Source organism: Ambystoma mexicanum, chromosome 7p, assembly GCF_040938575.1.
Source record: "Ambystoma mexicanum isolate Mex_15411 chromosome 7p, UKY_AmexF1_1, whole genome shotgun sequence".
NCBI classification, from domain to species: domain Eukaryota; kingdom Metazoa; phylum Chordata; class Amphibia; order Caudata; family Ambystomatidae; genus Ambystoma; species Ambystoma mexicanum.
The window spans coordinates 705937644-705960572 of NC_090939.1; the positions used below are offsets into that span (position 1 = coordinate 705937644).

The window sequence follows — 22929 nt, forward strand, 5'->3', positions numbered from 1 at the left end:
TGAGCACTTTCATACAATACTCCACGCCAGCGAGCCGGGCTTCATACCCATTTAAAGTTTGAGAGTAGTTTGAGATAATTTTGGCCCCAAGACCTCTAATCATTCGCTTTGCTCGATAAAACTGGGGTTTCCGTGCGCCAGCTATCCTGAGGGAAACTTCGGAGAGAACCATCTACTATATTGTTTGATTAGTCTTTTGCCCCTATACCCAGGTCGGATAACCAATTTACAAATCAGAACCGCTACAGACCTCCACCAGGCCGAGTTCATCATCTTTCGGGTCCTATCACACACGCTCATGCATCATCTATCTGACAGAGCGGGCGAGACGGGTCGGTGCAGGGCTCACCGCGACAGGATGCAACTGCAATCGGCGAGCACCGGCCCTCAACATCATTACATCACAGGGTTTCATTCGGTCCTCTGACTCTGACACATGTTATACTCCTTGGTCAGTGTTTCCAGACAGGTCGGGTGGTTAACCGACATCACCTCAGACCCCTGGCGCCTTTTGTGGGCCTCCCCGCCCGGCAGCACAACGCGGTCGGGGCGTATTGAGAGCAGTCCATCACAGTCACATCGGAAGCCCCGTCTCCCGTCGCCACTCTAGCGACCCGCAAGAGGGGCCAGGACGGTTTCCAGATAAGGGCGCGGTGGCGGTCTATCTCCCTCAGCCCTGTGAACACAGCAAAACTGTCAGGGGGCTGTAACACTCTCTACTGGAGCAGAGAGCCACCTGCCCCCTGGAGCCTTCCCAGCGGGTCATGGTGCACCGCTACAGAGGAAATGCGCCCTGCTGGGGCTGGATGTGCCCGGGCCACAAACCCACAAGGGCCTCCACCGTTCCAGGTGACCAACCTGCCTGCCGTGTTGGGGTCTGTGCAGTCCGCCCACAGGATTTACCAGTTTACCGCTCAACCGTTTCATGCCCTCTTGAACTCTCTTCAAACTTCTTTTCAACTTTCCCTTACAGTACTTGTTGGCCACCAGTCTTGCGCCTGTATTTAGCCTTAGAGAGAGTTTACCAAACGCTTTGGGCTGCATTCCCAAGCAACCTGACTCCAAGAAGACGTGGCGAGACTCGATCAGAAGGACTTGAGCCCCCCGAGCGATGCCGGGCAGTTAGTCTTTTGTACGCCACATTTCCCACGCCTGCCGCTGAATGGGGATTCAGTGCTGGGCTCTTCCCTTTTCACTGGGGGAATCCTGGTTAGTTTCTTTTCCTCTGCTTAGTAATATGCTTAAATTCAGCAGGTCACCACGTCTGATCTGAGGCCGTGGTCAGGGAGCACAAAGCTCAGGGCAGCTGGCCTCGGGCCCATACGGGGGGTTGCCCCAGCCCTGTGCCTCTGGCGCAGGCGAGTGTGCTCTGTCCCAATCTGCGACCGAAGCCCACATGGTCACGAGGTCCGCGCTCCATGGTCATCATGCGCCGGCAGCCATGGGACACCAAAGACAGCCACACACAACACAGCCAGGTACCCCGGGTTAGGGTGAATGTGCGCCAAGCTTTTTTAAAGCCTGCTGCTGCCGCTGCCACCACATCCGGGGTGCGACGGCCACCCGGCCCTCCCGAAACCAGCATGAGGCGGGGAAACTGGGGAGGCCAGGACGCATCGGCAATGAGCTTGCACGCCAGATCCAAGGATCCAGCGACGGTGCTGATCGGGGTCTGACCTTAGGGGGATGAATGGAATGGGGTCCCTGCGACAGCCCCAGCCACGCCCCTGGGAGGGAACCCCGGGGGGATTGATGTACAAGTGACTCTCAGACAGACGTAGCCTCAGGAAAAACCCAGGTCCACATGGTGCGTTCAACGTGTTGATCAATGTGTCGTGCAATTCACACTAATTCTTGCAGCTAGCTGCGTTCTTCATCGATAAATGAGTCGAGTGATCCACCGCTGAGAGTAACAGGCACATTTTTTTTGTTCCAGATGTCGGCACGACCCTACCGGTGCAGGAAAGGCCAGGGGAGGTAGCGCCGCCTCTGGCAGGACAGCCCAGCGCCCCGTCTAGCTCGGCCGAAACCATTGTGGTTTAAAAAAAAATAAAAATAAATCCAGGTGCTCAGCCTGGGAAGCCTGACTGCCACCTGCAGCAGCAGAGCGCTTCCCAGGGGAATGGAAGTAGGCCGTTCCGCCACCTGCCCACCCGGCCCGATCCACTCATCCTTCCCCGACCCCTTCCGCTTCCCTTTTGGAGGGGGGGGGCTGGGAGACAGACAGCGAGGTGGGCCAGAGACAGCACAGACAGGGGGTCGGATGGCACCGCTGGAGTCTTCAAACCCCAGCCCGGCCGCATAGGGCCCAGCTCCAGGTACCTGGGCAAGAGGGAAGGTCACCCACTGTGCCAGCGGGCCTGGCCATCGCTCACCCACAGATGTAGGCGGCTGGAACCTTGGCGCCCACCGTCAACTAAGCCAGCTGCACCATGGTTCAGGGCTCATGCCTGGCGTGCCGGGCCCCTGTCTGCCAGGGGAGGCGCCCCTTGAGAGCAGTCAGGTTTCCCTCGGCTCCCGGCTGCCCCCACTCGGGGCTTCCCTGCTGACCGGGGTGTGCCCACCAATGTCCACCTGCTGGCAGGTCAGAGAGAGGAGTGCGCACCCCCGGCCAGCGCAGAGGCGGGCTCAGTGAGGAGAGGGGGCCGCGCAGGGCTCCCTGTTAGGGAGAATTCTCTGTAAGGCTAATTTCCCAAATCTAGCGAGTCCCCCAGCAGCTTTGCTGGATTTTTTGGAGTTTTTTTTTTTCTGTCCTGCTAAGAGTGAGATTCTTTTACTCCCACTCTTAGGCGTGATTTGAGGTGTTCCTTTAACTTTCAATGTGTTTTATGGTCTATGGGGTCTTTTACTCCATAGGGTCTCACATGTTTTTTTTTATGTGTGTTACACAGCACCTCCGTGCCGTAACCCAGGGGTGTCGTAGCGACCCCCCCAACAGACTCCATACCCTGGGACTGACTACTGTCCTCCCAGGGCATGTAAAGTCACCATTGGCTTTACTAGTCCCAAATTATGAACAGAAACCAGTACAAACCATCATATTCTGGACGTACTGGTTGGCGCAATTCGATTGCCCTGGGGTCTGTTGTTCGAGGGGGTACATCTCCGTCCCCCCTGATCGAGTTTTGGCTGGTGGCAGTGGATACTACTTTTTATATTCGACCGCGAATATATCTCTATGGGATTTTCCCATTGTTCAAGGCTACCAACTTTAATTATTTAATTCTTATAGCCTCGAACATACCGCCGGTTTATTTATTTAATATTAATTCACCGGTTGGTATTTTTGCCAGAACTCGATTCTAAAATGGCGTTTGTGTTCTCTTCTGTGACTCCAACCCAAATCGAGCCCTTTATTCCACTTTTTGGCGGGCTTCTCCACAGAAGCCTCCAAAAGTGGTGCCACTCTGTCTGGGAACCACAGGGGGTGTAGGGGGGGGGGGTTTAGACACCCTGGACAGAGTTACCTTGGTAACTCAAGTCGCACTCTTATGTGATTGGCCCAAGTGGTGAGCCTTAGCATGTTTGATTGACAGCTAGGCTGAGTGAATGGGGGTGTGCTGCATAAAAGCAGGGCTTTGGGGACTGGAACTTCAGAATTCGCCACAGGACCTAAGAAGCTGAGGAGGGAGAAGCTGAGCCGACCTGCAACGACGACACCACCAGTGGAGCCCTGCTGAACCGTCTCACCACTTTTCCTGATGACAGAGGAGATCTCCAGTCCGGAGAGTCTTCTTCCTTTGACTGGTGGGGATAACCAGTTTTGCCTTCTTTTCACCTTCCTGGAGCATCTTGTGGCCCCCTTGCCCGTGCCAAGCACCCCGGCAACCGGAATACCACGGTTTACCACTACCGCGAAGAGAAGGGTAGTGCCTTTTAACCGGAGAACTCCGCGGCTGGTTCCTTCCCTGGCAGTGCAACGACCTTCATCTTTCCTCCACGGCAAGACCTCTTCTCCCTCTGGACGAAACACTGACTTGCACCTTCTGCCAGGAACAACTGCCCCCACTGGAGCTTCCTTCACACTTAAGGTACTGTGTCCTGCCTGGCTTCCCTTGCGACAGATCGTTCGGGGTGACAGTAAAGCCTCGACTTTCTAACCTGGGCTAGCCTGGGACAACCTCGCTAACTTTTCCTGACTTTAATTTCATCCTTTTTGTGTGAACTATCTACAAGACTCTTTGGGCATAACCCCACTGTGTGAACCTGGACCCCTTCTGCTTGCTCTCTCCAAGAGTGGGCCTTGCAATTGACTTCCTTGCTCTCCAGTAGAACTCTGCCTATCCTGCCTTACTGTGGTTCTTTGTAAAAGTATTGAAACTTGTGTGCTTCCTTAACTCTGCCTTTTTCCCTCCCTTTCTTTACAACTTATTAGAGTGTCATTTTATGTTAAGTGCTCACCTCTGTCTGAAAATAAGTGGTGTTTCTCACCAAGACTTGTCTAATAAGTGAATAGGGTTGTATATATATATATATATATATATCTTCGAAGCACTGAAAGACGTCAGGCTGGGTGAGTAGCACTCTTCATAGTTTCAGAAATAAACAAAGTCCGGACATCCAGGTTGAGATAAATGTATTCTTTATTAATGCCTTGCAAGTGGCAAAATTCAATTTAAAAAGCCATAAAGGTAAGGCTCTCCCAAAGTGCAAGTATCCGTGCGCGTTTGGAACGTTAACGCGTTTCGCGGCTTGCCTCGCCACTTGGTCACATATATATATATATATATATATGATAGTGATTGTGTGCTGAATTTACTTACCTCGTTTTTGCTAGTGTAAATCACAAGTGTGTTTTTAAATAAATAATTATATACTTTTACATCAAAGCTCTGGTCAGTGTTCGTTTGTACTACTGTGTCTCTGTACCTATTGTGTATACTCTGCATACTGCCCAACTCTTCTTGAGGGAAGTCTGCTCAGCCACAGCTATCAAGTGAATCTGTGTGGTACAGACTGCTACCAAGTGGGTTTACTGCCAAACACATGTAGTCTTAAATCTTTTGCAGTGGTCCCTAAGGGAACTGCACAGGTTTCGGCCTAACACTCCCTTTCCGGTGCGTGGTTGGGGACATCCCCGGCAGGCTAACCCAACCCTGCCAGGCATCTGCTGGGTCGCTGACCCCTCTCCGGTGGAAGGGAATGTCCGCTCCCTGGCACCTGGTTGACCACGGGCACCGGACCGCTCTGCGAGAGGTGCCCTGGGCTGTGGTTTGCACGTCTGCGATGCACCCGAGGTCGGGCCCACGGCTCCATCTCCCGCTGCTCCGCTGTTAATGATCCTTCATGCCCCCACCCACAAGCAGATACCATTCACACTCAAATGCCCCATTTCTCCATCCAAACACACGTTCCAGATTCAAATGCCACCTCCCTCCTGCCCTGCATGCCACCATCCCTCCATCCAAACCCACACAAAGACACTAACATCCGTCCCTCCATACCTACACCAAGATGCTCCACCCCTCAGAGCAAGACCCATATGCTTCATCTCTACCCCCAGACTCAACTCGGATGGCGCCATTCGCTCTCTCTCTATGCCCACACCCGATTACACCATCCCTTCGACACACATACTCCCACCACTCCAATAAACCAACATCCTTCTCTCCAGACAAACATACCCCATCCCTCCATTCACACCCAGATGCTCCCTTCCTTCCCACCAGAGTGCTCCAGCCCTGACCCACATGCTCCACCATTCCCTGACATGCCCCCATCATATTCCATGTCCCTCGATTCCAGATCAACAATGCCCCCTCCGATCCAGACTCCAAGATGCCCAATCCCTTCCTCAAGACCCATACCATGATGGCCCATGCTCCCTCCACACAGAAAGATGCCCCTATCCGTCCTCCGACCAATGTGCCCCATCCCTCCATCCAGATGCACACCAATGTGTCCTATGCCTCCCTTCTTACCCACAGCAATGTCCCCATCCCTCCCTCCAGACCCACACCCATGTGCACCATCCCTCCCAGAACCACACCAAGATACCCCATCCCTCCCTCTAGACCAATACCATAATGCCCCATCCTCCCTCCACATAGCAAGATGCCCCTTCCCCTTGCATAAGATGCCCATGTGCCGATCCTGAATCACATGCAGATAGCCCCAGCCAAACCCCTCTAAAACCACCCATCCTAGTATGCCTCCATCCGCCCAGACCCAAACCAATGTGCCCCATCCCCTCCTTCCAGACCCACACCAATATGCGGCCATCCCTCCCCAGACCAATGTCCCCGTCCCTCCCATCCAAGCCACAGCAATGTGCCCCCACCACCTCCCTCCAGAGCCACACCAAGATGCCCCATCCCACTTCCCAACCCACACCTAGATGACCCATGCAACCCTCCAGACCCACTGTGCCCCATCTCTCCCTCCAGAAACGCACCCATGTGCACCATCTCTCCGCCCACCACCTCCCGCCAGAGCCATACCAAGATGCCCCGTCCAACTTCACAACTCACACCTAGATGACCCATGCCATCCTCCAGATCCACTGTTCCCCATCTCTCCCTCCAGAAACATGCCCATGTGCCCCCACCACCTCCCTCCAGAGCCACACCAAGGTGTCCCTTCCAACTTCCCAAACCACACCTAGATGACACATGCCACCCTCCAGACCCATGTGCACTATCCCTCCGCCCAGATCCACACCAATGTGCCCCACCCCCTCCCTTCCCTCCCGAGCCACACCAAGATGCTGCATCCAACTTCCCAACCCACACCTATATGACCCAAGCCACCCTCCAGACACACTGTGCCCCATCTCTCCCTCCAGAAACACACCCGTCTTCCATTCCTCCTCAGACCCACACCAATGTACCCCAACCCTTCCACAAACCCACACGATTGTCCCTATCCCTCCCCAGATCCACACCACTATGTCCTTTCACTCCCTCCAGACCCACACCAATGTGCCCCTTTCTCCAGATCCACACAAATGTGCCCCATCCCACCAGACCCACACCAGCATGCCCCTATGCAACTATTCAGACCCCACCAAGATGCCCAATCCCTCCCTCTAGTCCAATACCATAAAACCCCATCCTCCCTCTAAATAGATGCCCCTTCCCCCTTGCAACAGATGGCTGTGTGCCAATCCCGAATCACACGCAGGTAGCTCCTCTAAAACCACCCATCCTAATACTCACACGCTCATGAAACATTAAATCACTCTATTAGCCCCCGTTGATCAGTTAAACACCATCATACACGGTCTCCCTGTTCCTTTTCTTAGCCCTCCATACCTTTCATGTTAATAGATTAGCATGATTTTTAGAATAAATGTAATTTCCCGCTCTCCTATCGAAATCGAGCGTCTTGAAGGAACGTTCACAGTATCCGGAAGAAAATGGCAATTGTATTTACAGCCAAGAGCACACGGGTTGCTGCTGTTCCTGCAACCTGGCAGCCAGAGCCGTAGAAACATTCCCGCCATCGCAATGAAAATGCCCAACCTAAACGATGCAAACAAAAGGCTGGCAGGGTCCGGTTGCACTTGCACCGGCAGTAAGAGAGTTCAGAATTGCTGCTCAGCCCCTGCCCCGCTCACTGAACGTGCTCCGGTCGGAAGCCTTCACTGCTCAGGCCGGAATCACAGGATGACGTAAGAGTCACGTGAAGAAGAGGGGGAGGGCCGTTGCTATGGTCCTTTTCTCGGATGGGAACTAGTCGCTACCAATGGGAAGTAGCCCACTTACACTGAAGCAGCTATTTCCCATCTGAGAAATGGCCCGAGCAACCGATGGTCCTTTTCTCGGATGGGAACTAGTATCAACCATTCACAAATGTCTCTGTCAATCCCAGAAGGAACCCGAAATCTCGTGTCTTCTTTTTGTTTCCTCATACTAGATTTACGCATGCGCACAGCCTGTTTTCCGGGGCGGCTGCGCTTTCTCGTATCCCCCTCCACGCCGTCATGTGACGTCATAGCAAACAAACATGGCGGCTCCCGTCAATACACCCGCTGAAACTCTAAGGTTAGTAAACCATGATGTTATTTGTTAGGAGCGAAGTTGATCGATTTCAGAACTCCGATTTTGGTCCATTTGAAGATCTTGCAGTTTCTACAGCGCGCGATCTTTCACTGCATGAAGTCTCTAGCCCCTGTTTTTATCGCTCCTCGGTGCGTGCCCTCTCTGATACCCGCATCAGTCCTATTCCCTTTTAGCTTGTCTACACATAAAATCAACTTTCATGCTATTCTCTGGCTGTGCCCACAGTTAACTCCCACTATTCAGCCCACCTGCCTTGATTAATTTTCCATGGATAATTGAATTATTTTACCCTCATCAGGCGCTCCCTGGACCCATTCAACTTTAACATTCTCCCGCAGTGAGGGGGGAATGGGGGTTGCAGAGCAGTGTTGCCAGAAATGAAAACCCATATATAGTCCAAAATGAGTTAGGAACTAGCCCAAAGGTAGCACAACCGCATGCTTCTGCATAAGCCTACATTTTCTGTACAAAATATGATTTGCATCCCCATTTGTTTACAATTGTATATTAATAACTGCAAATCAGGAACAAGCAGAGACAATTAAAATAAAGATTTCACAGCAAGAGAACATCACTGATTGTACTGTGTGTGTTATCTTGCTGCTGCCAAAACTGAATGAGTGTTTGGTGCGCTTTAATTGAAATTGAAGTACTTTTGTAATTACTTGTGCTATTTCATCACGTTCTGTGGATTGTGTGCCTGGCTGCCCCTAGCACCCATGTATGCCTGTGTGCGCTTAGAGGTTACATAACATTGTTGGTGTGTATGTTTTCTTGACAGGCTGTATTAGGAATTGATGTATTACCCGCTTTGTTCCAAGCAGTAAGGACTGCATACTGTGTTTTCTTTAATCTCATAGCCTTGCCACTCATCTTGACTACAGCCTTTTTTTATCCTTCACAGTCATGCGCATTTTGCGCCCTTGTATTTGATCATCTTACCCTCGCTGAGTGTGCCCACTGCACCTCACTGGGAAAGGCTGTTTGTGTAGTTCTGCTGATCTACATTACCCAGCACCGATCCCTTTAAACTCGTCAGGAGCACATTTGCAAGGACTGTTTTCGTGGGGTTTGCGAGGACGCGCTAGACGCTACCCATGGCACTACGGAGGCACCATCAGTCGCAGGTACTGGTCCCCCATTGTGGGGTTTCAAGCATGGGGGTACCATTAGTGTGCTTGCTCATTAACGCATGTTCCCTGATAAAGCACGCAATGGATATTGCCGACTATATCACGGAGCAACAGATAGATGTGTGTGCCATTACGGAGACCTGGCTACATGAGGCGGCAGGTCCTGCTTCAATACTCGCGGTTCCTGTAGGGTATTCTATTATTTATGTAGATCGACCCATGGGTACAGGAGTAGGGGTGGCATTGATTCACAAATCATCCATCCAGATTCACAAGATTTATCTTGGAATACAAAATCCATGTGAAATATTACATGCTAAGGTTCTAATTGAACCTACCGCAACTGTTGACTTTGTGCTATTCTATCGTCCACCCATTGCCATGCCTGAGTTTCCAGAATTTCTGGCAGACATACCCTGTTTATTAAACCATCATCCAGGGTAATATTACTGGGAGATTTCAATTTAGGACTCCATGATTAGTCAGACCAGGTGGCTACTATCACAGAAAATATGCTGTTAAATATGGGTTTTCAGCACAATGTGAAGATTGCAACGCACATTAGGGGGAGAGTCTTGAATTGGATCACAAGTTTTAACGTTGCCATGGACAAGGTAGAAGTAAGGCCATGTCCATGGTCGGACCATATGCTTATCCACTTCAACATGATCTGTTCACCTCGATCCAGGAAACCCAAACCAGAAAGGCTGGTGGTGACATCGAGACACACAAACACTTACCCCACTTTTTGAAGGTACGCTAAACACACTGCCCCAGCTGGACTCTGTGAATAAAATAGCGATGGCCTATCAAAACATGCTTGGAAAAAGCCAAAAACATTAAAGCACCAGAAAAAACACACCATATCTTGAAAAGGGAAGCCAATTGTTGATACTCGGATGATATTCAACATCTTAAAGCAGACAAACGAAAGGCGTTTGAGGGCTGGAAGATGGAGAGTAGTGCAATTAACGGAAATAAATATCTGGCGGCAGCTAAAGTGCATAAAGATGCTATTGCATCGGGCAAGAAAATAGCCTTTGATCAAAGTATAAAAAATGCCAAATCAAATACTAAAGAATTGTTTAAAATCTTGAGTAAAATGGAAAAGCCGATTCCACCAGTTATTATGACCAGCAAAAAGAAAGAATGGTGTGACTCCATTCAAGAGGCATTGACTCAAAAAATAAAAAAGATCCAGAATGATAAGAAGGCGAAACAGGACCTACATGGTAAAATTATCCAGCTAGCTACCCCTCAGGAAGGTGGAGTGAATGCCCCCCCCCCCCCTTTGAGTTTGTACAGTCTCTGAAAACGAAATGTTGGTTTTGATAAAACAGCTGCAGCCCAGTTTTTGTCAGGGTGATGTTTGTCCCTCAAGGCTGGTGAAAGTGTTTTGCTCAACTGAGTCCCCTCATAACGAAATTTGTGAATCTGTCCTTCAAGGAGGGATTGGTGCCAAATAGTAGTAAACAGAAATAGATTTCACCTTTATTAAAGAAATCCTCACTGGACCCCAAAATACCAAATAATTATAGGCCCATCTCTAATGTGCCTTTTTTTACTAAAAATTCTGGATCGTGCTGCATACGCACAGGTACGCACAGGTTCAGATCTTTCTAGAGAAGTACCACATCCTGAATAAACGGCAGTCAGGTTTTCGGAAGGCCATAGTACTGAATCTGCCTTGCTGGACCTCATGGCAAACGTGCTGGAAATTATAGAAGGAGGTGGGACAGCGCTCCTGCTGCTTATCGATCTTTCGATTTAGTGGACCACGCAATACTAGCGTCCAGGCTCAAACATGGTGCACACTTCTCTACATCTGCAGCTAACTGGATCAAGTCCTTTTTGTCTCATCGGAAGGTCAGAGTCTTTATTGTTGACCATAAAGCTGACGAATTTGAAATTGATTGTGGAGTTCCGCAGGGGTCACGTCTGTCCCCTGCTTTATTTAATCTGTTTAGAGCCCCACTCTTTAAGTTACTAAGTGACAGAGGGATTCTTTTCGCAAACTACGCTGATGACACTCAGTGCATAACCCCTCTGTCAGGAAATCATACTGAGGACTCCAAGATAATCAACAGGGTTTATGCCATAATCCAGACTTGGATGATGGAGAATGGGTTGGCCTTGAACGACGGGAAAACCGAAATTATGATTGTGGGCACAGTGTCTCGGCCGAAGAAGCTAGGGCCTGATTTTAGTGAATTCCGCATAGCCGGATGTGTTATTCCCACCTTGCAGAAGATGAAGACTGTGGGCATGGTGATTGACCAAGAGCTTAACATGAAGGCTCATGTTAGCTTTCTGGTGTCATCCACTTCTTACTACCTCAAACTTTTGGTACAACTGAGGCCGTACATGTCTCAGGACAATCGAGCGACAATCGCAAGCGCAATTATCGGAGCTAAATTAGATTAAGGCTCCAGCCTGTTACATGGTATAGGTAAAGGAGACGTGATGCGTCTCCATAGCACACAAAAGAATGCAGAAAGAGCAGTCATGGGAATGAAAAGGTGTGACCAAATCTCCGTAGCTAGAAAAGCATTAGACAGGCTTCATATGGCCAGCAGGATACCTTTTCAACTAATGTGTATTACTCACAAATGTCTTTTTGGATTAAGCCCGGCTTATCTAGCCACATCTCCTGGCCACCTGTCCGAAGAACATTGAGATCTAATTATTTGGGTCTTCTTCAAATGCCTGGGGCCAAACTTGACATAGTGGCACAGGGATTTTTTCGCTTCATGACACCAAGAATCTGGAATGCCCTTCCTCCAGACTTGAGATTTTGCCAATCCTTGGAAGCTTTCAAAGCTGGATTTAAGACACTTCTGTTCTGCTAAGGTCGGACTTTATCTCTGACTTAATGAGAATCTGCTTCTCAGTCTTCTGTTTCCCCTGATTTATGACTTAGGTTTTTATGTTTTTTGTATCGTATGTTGTTGGCGCCACTATGCCTGTCTTTGGCGCCTTCTAAATATAAATAAATACTAAAAAGCTGTAACGCAGGCCAGCCATAGCTCCAGCATGGTGGGGGGTTATGTCCCTGGCGTTGGGCGGCTGTCTCCCATGTAGGTTGACCGCCCCAAGCCCAGCGTTGGTTCCAGGGAGCCCTGACAGGGTTCCCGTCCTTTCCCAGAGGGAAAAGCTGTAACGCAGGCCAGCCAAAACTCCAGGATGGTCGCAGGTGATGCCGCCGGCCTTGGGCGCCTGTGTCCCATGAGTGTCAACCATTCCAAAGTCCAGTGTCAGTTCCGGGGAGCACCGGCTGGGTTCCCATTCTTCCCTGGAGGAAAAAATCTTTAACACAGCCCAGCCAGAGGTAAAGCCTGGGCTTGCGTACGGTCGACCCACATGGTAGACAGGTGCCCAAGGCCGGTGAAATCCAACACCCGGGGAGTGAAAAGGACCCTCCTCCTCACATTGGATTTAGAGTTTGTATAATCGCTGCTTTGAAGAGGTCGCACAAACAGAAGCACTAAAAAGGACACACTATCTCGTCCTCAGCACTGGAAACATAGTGCCGAGGACGAGATAGCTGGTCCTTAGCACTTAAGGTGTTAACGGAGCAATTAAATGTAGGCACCGAGGTTGAATTTCTCAATCATCCCAATGCGATACATTGAATTATCTTTCTCTATCCAGTATAGTTCCTATTGTGTTCATTGTTTAGGCAAATCTCCTGCCCTGGGCAGTAGGTGTACAATTTCCAACACTGTACATTTCAACTTTGCTATAGTATGTTTATGTTTTTTAAGTGTTGTGCTATTTGAGATACCAAGTTGCCAGTGCAAATGTTGGATTGTGTTCCTGCCACCGTAGTATCGGCCACAAGGACAACTAAAGGCATAAATCACATTACTTGAATTACAGGTAGCAGTTTGATTTTACGTCCTGATTGTGGATGTCTAATATAATTGCTTTTATGATGTGGTTGTAATTACTGCAATTGATGCACAAGTATGTGCCAGGTTTTCTTTCAGAAATAATTTTTGTTTGTTAGAAGGAGATGTTTCAGTCTCAATTAACTGATCTCGAAAATGTCTGCCTCACTTCTAGGCAATCATGGATGGTTTAGGAAATGATCTCAACATACGTGGGTCTAATCGTATAATAGACAGTTTTTTTTAATGATCCTTGATATAAGGTGGCTTTGACTGGAATATTTCATGGAGTGTAAAAAAGGGAATCAACCATTAATGTCTAGTTTCGCTAGACGCTTTTTGACAACAGTAATTGACAATAGTATCTTTGTAGCCTTGAATGGAAAGAATGTACTCATAATTTCCCCCACTTAAGTGTTGTTGTCGGAGTGTATTCTCCTTCGTCTTAGGAATTAACTGCAGGGTAAATTGTTCTTGAGGTGTTGTGAATGATAGCTTTAAAGCTTAAAAAGTTTAATGTGTTTACATCAGTCAATGCAAAATTAGAAAGCTGAGAAGGGATGCTCTTGATTATTCACAAGAAATAGTGTATACTTAGCAGGAATACTACCAACAGAATATACCCGTCAAATCCGTACCTAGAAAAGTACACACTGAACTTAGTGAACATAGTAGTGACACTTCCAGTAGTGGAGGGGAACTCCACTTAGAAACTAATACAGTTACACCACTAGTAAATTTGGAAACCCCAACAGAAACTGTATTAACTGAACCGATTCTGCCTGGATCCTGGATCTTCAAGTGCCATTTATCGAAAAAAGCAAGAAGAAACCAAAGAACAACAGCTGAACCAGTTAGTCATGAACATATCTAGGAAACAACTTGCCATGGCACAACTTCATTTATTGAACCTTGGTCTATCGTTTACACCCATTCAGAATTCTTCTTGAATTTCTTTTTTAAGAACACTTTAATCGCTTTAGACTTCTATGCAAGATGAAACGTAATGTTCTTTTTGACACAACCTATTTAGAGCATGTTCAATCCACAGATTAATAACTAATAACCTAGCAATAGAAATGTTTCAATATAAGGTGATCAAAGATGTACGATCTATTAACCATACTACTGCTAAACATACAAACATTAAACAACAAAAAATGTGCCTGATTAACAGTTCAGCCGAAGACCACACTATCACTCTGAAAACTGCGTGTAAGGGGGGAGCAAGAGTGATTATGGATACCTCCTTTTGTGTGATAAATTGCTCTTCATTACTTAATGATGAGTCGACATATGTTAAATTGGAAAATTACCCTACCTCTACAGTGATTCCTGATGCAAGAGGTCCTAGAATGCTGAAAAAGACAAATGGATTACCCCAAAAACTGAAGAATTTCTCATAAAAAAATTACCTAGAATCCCAGTCTTCTATGCATTTCCTAAGGTGCATAAACATCCACTTAAGCCACCTTTTAGACATATAGTGGCTGGTACAGAACACATCCTTGACCCATTAGTCAAATATTTGGACCTATTGTTACAAGCAATAGTTAAAAAAAAAACTACATACTTGAGAGATACGTCTCACATTTGAGTTTTCGAAATGAACTTCGAGAGAATTGCCTTCTCTACTCTTTAGACGTTCAGGTTTATGTACTTCAATCCCACATAATAAAGGGATTGATGCACTTAAATGGCTGTTGCTTCAACAAGAATCTTTCCCAGCACACAACGTTTTTGTGATTGAATTAGTTAAGATGATTCTCCTCAACAACTTCTTTAAGTTCAACAATTGCTACTATCTACAATTATCAGGGCTATCCATTGGGTCGGTCATGGCCCCTGGCTACGCAAACAAATGTATGCACCATTTGGAAAAAATGGAATGCACTTAATAATGAAGAGTGCTCACTGAAAATACAGGCATGGCAAAGTTATATATAGACGATACCGTTGGAATCGGGGATGTGCAGGCATGGCAAAGTTATATATAGACGATACCGTTGGAATCGGGGATGTACAGAACAAGAACTCGGAAGCTTTGTAGAATTCCTAAATGCACTCCATGCACTTGTAGAATTCACTTTGGATAGTGGCATACAAACACTGCACTTTCTCGATGTAGAAGTGACCTTAACACACAATGGCATATCGAATAACATTTTCAGGAAAATTACTGATGTAAACAATGCATTACACACTGTAAGCTTCCATCCACAGTATACCATACAGTCAATACCTAAGACTAAGGAGGATAGTCTCTGACAATGACACTTATGAAAACGAGTGTGAAATTACGAGTAACAGTTTCCATTCAAGCAGCTACCAAGATGCAATTGTCATTTCATGCCATCAAAAAGCATCTAGTAAAACTAGACATGAACTGTTGATTTCCAAACAGAAAACCAAGTGTTTTCCTTTTTTTTACACTCCATGAAATATTCCAGTCAAAGCCACCACTCATCAAGGATCATTAAGAAAAACAGTGATAGTATATGATTAGACCAACAACTGTTGAGATTATTTCCTAAACCCAGTGGTCGAAGTGCACAAAAAGTAGTAGTGTCAACTATGTTCCCTGCTGGCCTGCCCCCACTCTCCACAAACCCCATTGCTGCACCTCCCCCCCACACATAATCCAAACCCCCAAACAAACACACCAACTTCTTCCTACACTTTTATTTTAAAATGAAACCATTCTAGAACAGTTTCTTTTTAAAATAAAAGTATAGGAACAGTGAAACTTAAAAATAAAAAGTAAAGGAGCACCGCTCCCGCCCACTTCGACCTCTGCCTAAACCACTCATGACAAGAGAGGCAGGAATTTTCAAGATCACTTGATTAAGGCTGAAAGATCTCTTTCTAATAAAGCATTATTTCAGAAGCAAAAACCAGGCACATACCCATGCCTCAATTGCAGTAACTACGAAATCATCAACAAAGGCTGCTATAATAGACATCCACAATCAGGATGTTAAATCAAACGGCATGATTACGCTACCTATAATTCACGTAATGTGATTTATGTCTGTGTGGCCGATACTATGTGGTCCAAACTTTCTGCAAGGTAAGGGAATGGTGGAAGGAACACAAAGCCAACATTTGCACTGGAAACTTAAGATCTCCAGTAGCACAACACTTTAAAGAACATGAACATACTATAACACCATTGAGATGTATAGCAGGCCTTGCAAATGTGTAAAGATCCCACTAGACCTGCAGGGCATGTTCCTTAGTTTACATATTCAAACTAAAAGAAATGCACTTCCCCCATGGTGACAATATTTACCAGTGTTTTTTCTGTAAAATTTAGCATGTCACCATAAGTACTTCAGATTTGCTGCAATGCTACCACTCAAAAGGTCACCCATGGACATTGAGCGTTATTTGCCAGCTACTGCAAACAGAGCTGGTTTGCAGTAAATGCCAAGTAAAAGTTTCAAACCTGCCCATACTCGCCGTCAAGGTCGAGAACCATGAAAATGGTACTTGCATTGGCGAGTCGATTTTATAAATGGCAAGTGGGTTAGTAGATTTTGCGAGCCCTGTGTAGGATTAGACATTTTACACCCACTGTTCAGGGACAGCGATTTGCCTAAAATATTAACACAATTTGATTCATTGTATCCCATTGGGATGATTGAAGAATTCAACCTCCAATCCTACATTTACTAGCTCCTTTAACAGGGTGTTTGCCTTCTTATGTAATTATTGGATATTTCAGGCAATGTTGAATTTCTTGGTGGTTGTACATTTTAAAAGTTCCTTTTCCTTATTTCACTGTTTTACAATCCTATTTACTCAAATATTTGCATCTATCATACATTACTTTTTTTCCTGACTTGTGATTTTAAATTCTTTTTGATTATCCCCCTAATTGTAGGGGGGCCCCTCCATTACCCTTGCTGGAAATATTTTGGATAATTGCAACAGTCATTAAAATTGTAAGCATGAGATAGTAACTTGATTTCTTTCTTTTAATTGTAGCAATGTGCTAAAGAAACGTATTACGTGGTTATTTATTGTTGACATTTTATTAAATCTTGTTGTTATCACACGTACTGTATGTCGTCATCACATTGCAGACGTCATTACGCCAGTTATAAATGGTGGCCATTCGGAGCTTGGTACAACACTAGCGTTCTACACGCACACTTGACATTAGGGTTCTTTTTGGGTAAGACCTGCCCAGGTTCCTATAGGTAATATATTTAGGAACCTGGACCTTTAATCTTACACCTTACTTTACATTATTCAATTATTATTCTCTAATTTAGATTTGTCTTACTCCTTGGCTACCACTATTGGCACCTACCTACCATCATTGGAAGTATCCACTTTTGGACTTCTTTCATTCTTCAGGTACTTATTTTTTAATTGTTTCCCCTTAAGTCCAGCTTGTAGATTGGACTGTATTTATGTATATCCCATGTCCATTATGTTCTTTCTACATAATATAGAACCTATATACGGGCATTCTTACCTTCTCAGGTATTTATTTATCATAAATCAATTCAATATCATGCAAGTTTTATCCATGTAGACCGGATTTATATTTGGATGTGATATTATCTTTCCACAAACATTGCAACACATAATTATGTATTGTTTATTATATTTAACAGATACATTTTTTTACTTATGATCATGATGAAGGGCTTTTGTCCCAACACGCATTGAGCAGGTCTTAGGCTTTAGAAAATTGTCTCAAGGGATGTTCAATATATTGAAAATACACTTTTAAAAACTGTCTTTGAACTACTATTATTTTTTTCTAATAACTTTTTTCCTGAACATATTATTTAAGATGTTTGTATAAAAGTGGATACTTTGGAATCTCTAAACATACCATACATTCACAAACTATTAACTGTTTTCAGCATACAATTGTGCTGGGATGGGATTATCCTTAAGCTTAGGATACTAAACTCGTCTCATGAGAATCAGGGGTGCCAAGGTTTAAGGGTGGCTGCAGCAAGCCGACCAGCTGGTCTCCTGCTTCTAGAAACTTCGACCCCAGTGCTTGGCTTCAGTGGTGAAAGTCTGCTGTTTGTGGTGTCCCCCTCAGTCCCTGATGGGCTTGGACTCCGGGAGGGTGAGCAGCACCAGCCCTGTGAGTATGGTGTACCTGGGATTCTCTGCTGGGTTGAGCTGCAGGGATGCCCAGGCTTGTGGTTGGCGGCAGATGCCTCTCCCTGATCCCTACTTGGCAGGGCCCTGGAATTGAGCAGCAGAAGTCAATCGAGGATATATCTCTGCATGAGGATGTGTGGATCGCAGACGCCATTCCTATGAGCCTTGAGGACACAGAGAGTAGAAGAGAATTGGAAGGAGGTTCTTTGCTACTGAGGGAGTCCCTTCATTTCTGCCTGTGAATGAACCTTTTTCACTTGCTACTAATGTAACCTTGTAAACACTAGCAGCTGAAAATAATTAGTGAAGCGACCTTCCTGCAGAAAGCGCTACAGTTTGAATTACGTTCAGGTGTGGGATATCCAAGCAGATTTTGTTATTTTTTCATGCTTGCAGAAATCTGTCTGACCTCCAACATATTGGGCCTCATTACGACCCTGGTGGCCGCGGTATGAACGGTGCCGGTAAGGTACCGGCACTGTTTATACCGGGCCACCACATTACGAGTTTGCTCGCGGGTGGCGGTATGCACGTCTGGTCTGGCCAGAAGTGCATAAAAGCATCTGCGAGCAGACCAGGATGCTAACAACGGACCCATCATTAACGGGTCAGTTGTTAGCATCCTCCCCATTCCCATTGAGCCCTATAGCGGCTCAATGGGAATGGAGAGGGTCCGGGTTCCGAAAATGGGAATTACCGGGCCCGCAAAAGTCAAAATGGCCCGGTAATTCCCTTTTTTCGGGACCCGGACTCGTGTTTGGAGGTAGCCATGCCGGTAATGACGACATGGCTACCTCCAAACTCGTAATGAGGCCCATTGTGTTGGTTTCAGGGTTGAAATGTTTATGAAGGCCTAAGTGACTGTGACGGAAACATTAGTGTGGGGTAAAGGTCTTGTTTCTGTGAAAAACGTGTGTTTTAATTACATTGGAATTGGAGGACAATTTTAATTTATGTCAATATTCGGTTGCTATCTTGTTAGAATCTGCATAGCTCAATGGTTAATTCCTTGGACTATGAGCCCCATAGTTGGGAGTTCAAATCCCACTCAGGGCTGAATCTTGTGAGAGGGCATCCTACTTCTCTGTAAAAAGAAAGAAACACAGACGAAATGTGTTGATGTACAGTGACTCATACCTATCAAATGAGGATTGCAGGGATGTCATTGCTACAAGGCTGCAGTCCCTCGGAATGGGGGGGGGGACTTTGAGTGTTCCAGCATTGCCATTGCAAGACAGAAGGTACAGCAAGAACTTGTCACTGAAATATTTTACTGGTGGCACAGCATCAGGGAGATTGGCAGGACAGACACCTCTTTTTAGCTCCTCTGTCTTGCTCTCCCGTCATCACAGGGCTTATAGACTTGTTCAGGACAATATGGCGAGGAGTGTGGCTCTGGGACATCAAAAACCCCAAGGTGTGGGTGCGGGGGCTTGTTGTTGGAATGCTGGAACATGCTTATGTGAAGGACCACAGCGTTAATTCTAGTTTGTGTGAGCCTAATAGTCCTTTGGAAAATACCTGGACCCCTGCGACCTGACCTGGTGTATGTGGTTTGAGCATGTCGCATGAGACGTACAGACTGATGTAGGTGCTATATTCCTGCCTTTATGGTACCAGGTTTGGCAACTCTGGGATACTCTGCCTTTTTTTCATTGGTGACTGGGGTGCCCTAGCATATGGGGTCCCATGTCATTATTGTGAGATGCAGCAAGGTAGTTGGTGTCGCCTTGAGTGCTCCCTGGGTTCCGCCTCCTACCCTTCTCCACTTTCTGACCACATTCTTGGGAGGGGATGGTCTCATCTGCCCCTCTGGTTTGGTGGTGACAGGTTTCAGTGATATGAGTTGCCTCCTTTCTGGATTTGATTAGACTTCTGACCTTAGCCCTACCAGCTGGTGGGTTGTTACTGCCTAGTATGGTACTGGGTGGTGGCCCTGTTTTAGCAGAGATCTCTGGCCCTGATCCTTGGTTTGGAGATAGAGCAAGTGCTACCAAGCCTCATTCCCCTCCATGATGAGAAAAAGGGGCAACTGCTGAGCCTCTTGGGCTCTTATCTTCTACCAGTAGAAGGCTTGATGCCCGTTAGTGTATCATGTTTGGACCAGTGGAACATAGTTGAGTGGCTTCTCACTTTTAGTCCTCTGATTGTTCAGCCAGTTGTGATCATGAGGCTGATCCCATGCTGGAGAGGGGTGATTGCCTCACCCTTTGTGGTGGTTTGACCAGCGCTTAGTGATGGATTTGGAGTCCTGGTTACGTAAATTAGCCTATGGTTCCCTATCCTCTGAACGTCAGATCCCTTTAGTACTAAGGTAGCAAATAGGATCTACTTGGACAACATATTGAAGAGAGTCCATATCTGGGCCCTCTGTCACTTGGTTCTTGCCTCTTTTTCTAATCTGCTCCTTTAGCCCACCCGAGAGGTACTCTAAGGGCTGGAGACTGGAGGGCCGGATTGCTTTTTGATCATTTTAAAGCATCAGCCTCTGGGTAGGAGGTCTTTGGTGTGGCCCCCTCAGTTAGTGGGCTTCTCTTCCCCTTGATCAGAGTTCCCATGGTGAAGGGTTGGGCTCCTAGGAGCTCATGTCACATTGCCATCTTAGTGTGAGGCGTGCTTGCCATGCTGCTCATTTGTCACCCCAGGTTCCAGTCTGGCTTTGGTGTAGCCTTTTGGTCAGGTATTCTCAGATCTTTGCTGGTTGGCTGCTCCTTCTTTTCTAGATATAAAAATACATTTGGGAGTTGCCCTAGAATTGCTGTCTTCCCAGGCCATTGGCTGGGTCTTCTGTTATTTCTGGCCGTCCCTAGGGTTGGATGATTTGTGGTTGGGGCACTGGGCCTGCCTGCAGGAAACCTATTGATCAGTCTGGTTTTGCGCTTGCCTTTTTACCCTCCCATAGTGATCTGTGTGACTGGTGTCCTTTACACACACACCGTTTATTTTCTTAGAAGTGGGTTTGGATCACTGCAGGGTGCAGAGGAGAGGTCATTCCATTTCAGTTTAATTGAGTGCCGGTCTGATCTTTGGATGTTGGGGATGCTTCAAGGGAGGTGGTGGAGGTAATGCTCAGATTACTTAACAGTAATCTTCATTACATCTAGTCCTACTCTTCCTCAACACAGTACTGATGACCCGCTTATCGATTGCTGTTGTTAAGAGCCTCCCAGTTCTTTTGGTTATAGTCGGGTGAATTATGGGATTGGTCAGGTGCTTTATACCACAGGCTATGAGGGATGAGGGCCAAAGGAAAAAGAAATTGGCAAAGGGTTTTATTGGAAGGCGGCTGGCCTTCATAGAGTAAGTACTGTGATGAGGAAGGAGTAGGACTAAGCATGATGAAGATTAGTAATCAGAGCATCAGTGTTAATCCTGATGTACCTAGGTCTGAGTCTGACCAGGTCCAACTCGTTCGTTCATCCTTCCGACATTCATAAATTGAGTTCTGTGTAAAACTGGATAATAGTTATTAACGCCTATCATTGCAGTGATTAGGATGGAATGCTGCAGGAATCGGTAGGTATACAATATATATATCAGGTTATGTGCCTCATGATGTGTTTCTGATTTGCATAGCTTCACCCATTTTGAATTTTTAATCTCACAATGCAGACTTCCAAAAAATAGAATCACCCACACCCCTGTCATGCCTGTGCGCTTCTGAACAATACCTTTGGTGAAATACTGAGTCCTTCTCGGAGTGAAGGTGGGGCATGGTCCAATAGAGAGTGTGGCGAGAGGGAATGGGGTATTGCACACTTACAACAGTGTAACTTTTCCACGTTTTGTACTAATAATTAAAATGTTGCTTCTGTCTATTTCGGGATGCTTCATGACTTCTGATGCATTTTGCTACGCTTTTTGGTCCTACCCAAACATTCTCATTTAGCTCTCCTAGCCAAGCATACGTTACTCCCTCCCTTTTGTAAGTCAAGGTTTTTCTTGCCTGTAAATATTAAAAGCTTGTACATATAATGGCGATACAAAATACAAGTTTCAAACTATTAACCAGCCATTTTAAAGTCACTCGCCACTTCAGTTCTACGCATATCACACATTTCTTACTTGCCTACTTGTCAAGAGTCAACTATCACTAGGCAATGACTAGTTGTGACTGCAAATTATGAGTCTTGATCTATACACTTCTGGTGAATTAAACATGTCTGTAATAACATGTAGTGCAGTTCCACCTTGTTGTCACTATGTCCGATTTATCATCGGACCGCATGTATGATGTGAGGCTGGGGCTGGAACATATGTACCAAAAGTCATATCTCGCTATTTTGGGGCTGAATGACAATATTTTTTATTGTGGGTTAAATGCTCAGTTGTAAGCCAATTAATTACATGTGAGATGTCACAAACACCGTTTTTATAAGACATTGATAGAAACAAATGCAAATACAGGGTTCCTCTTCCTGTTTGAGAATACACACAGCCGTGTAAATATCAAAATGTAAATAAAGTACATATGTAAAACAAAAATAGTCCCATCTCCGACACTACTCCATCAGTTGTTAACACGATAACAGACTGATAGAAAAGTAAATACACGTTATCCTTTCCTGCTGAACAAGATACACAGCTTTGCAAATATCAATGTAAATAACAAAGCTTTATAAAATATATGAAATAAATACATGCACATCTCTGAGAATACTGCTTCTTATTATTTAACAGAATGAAGACAGAACAAAAAAAGTGCAAAATACAGGTTTTCCTTTCCTGTTTAGAAAACTGTATCTCTGTGCAAATACAATAACAATG

The 22929-nt window shown here is 46.1% G+C and overlaps 1 protein-coding gene and 1 pseudogene across 1 annotated transcript in view; one reads left to right on the plus strand and one right to left on the minus strand.

The window, feature by feature from the left end:
• Positions 1–1761: 1761 nt before the first annotated feature.
• LOC138526699 (5.8S ribosomal RNA) lies at positions 1762–1912 on the minus strand (annotated as a pseudogene).
• Positions 1913–7841: 5929 nt separating this feature from the next.
• The window catches only part of ZRSR2 (zinc finger CCCH-type, RNA binding motif and serine/arginine rich 2), a 336397-nt gene continuing 321309 nt past the window's right edge, over positions 7842–22929 (plus strand). The window contains exon 1 of the mRNA XM_069636787.1: positions 7842–7985. Within this exon, the coding sequence (XP_069492888.1) occupies positions 7948–7985 (38 nt within the window). The 5' untranslated portion in view covers positions 7842–7947. The remainder of the gene's footprint in view (positions 7986–22929) is intronic.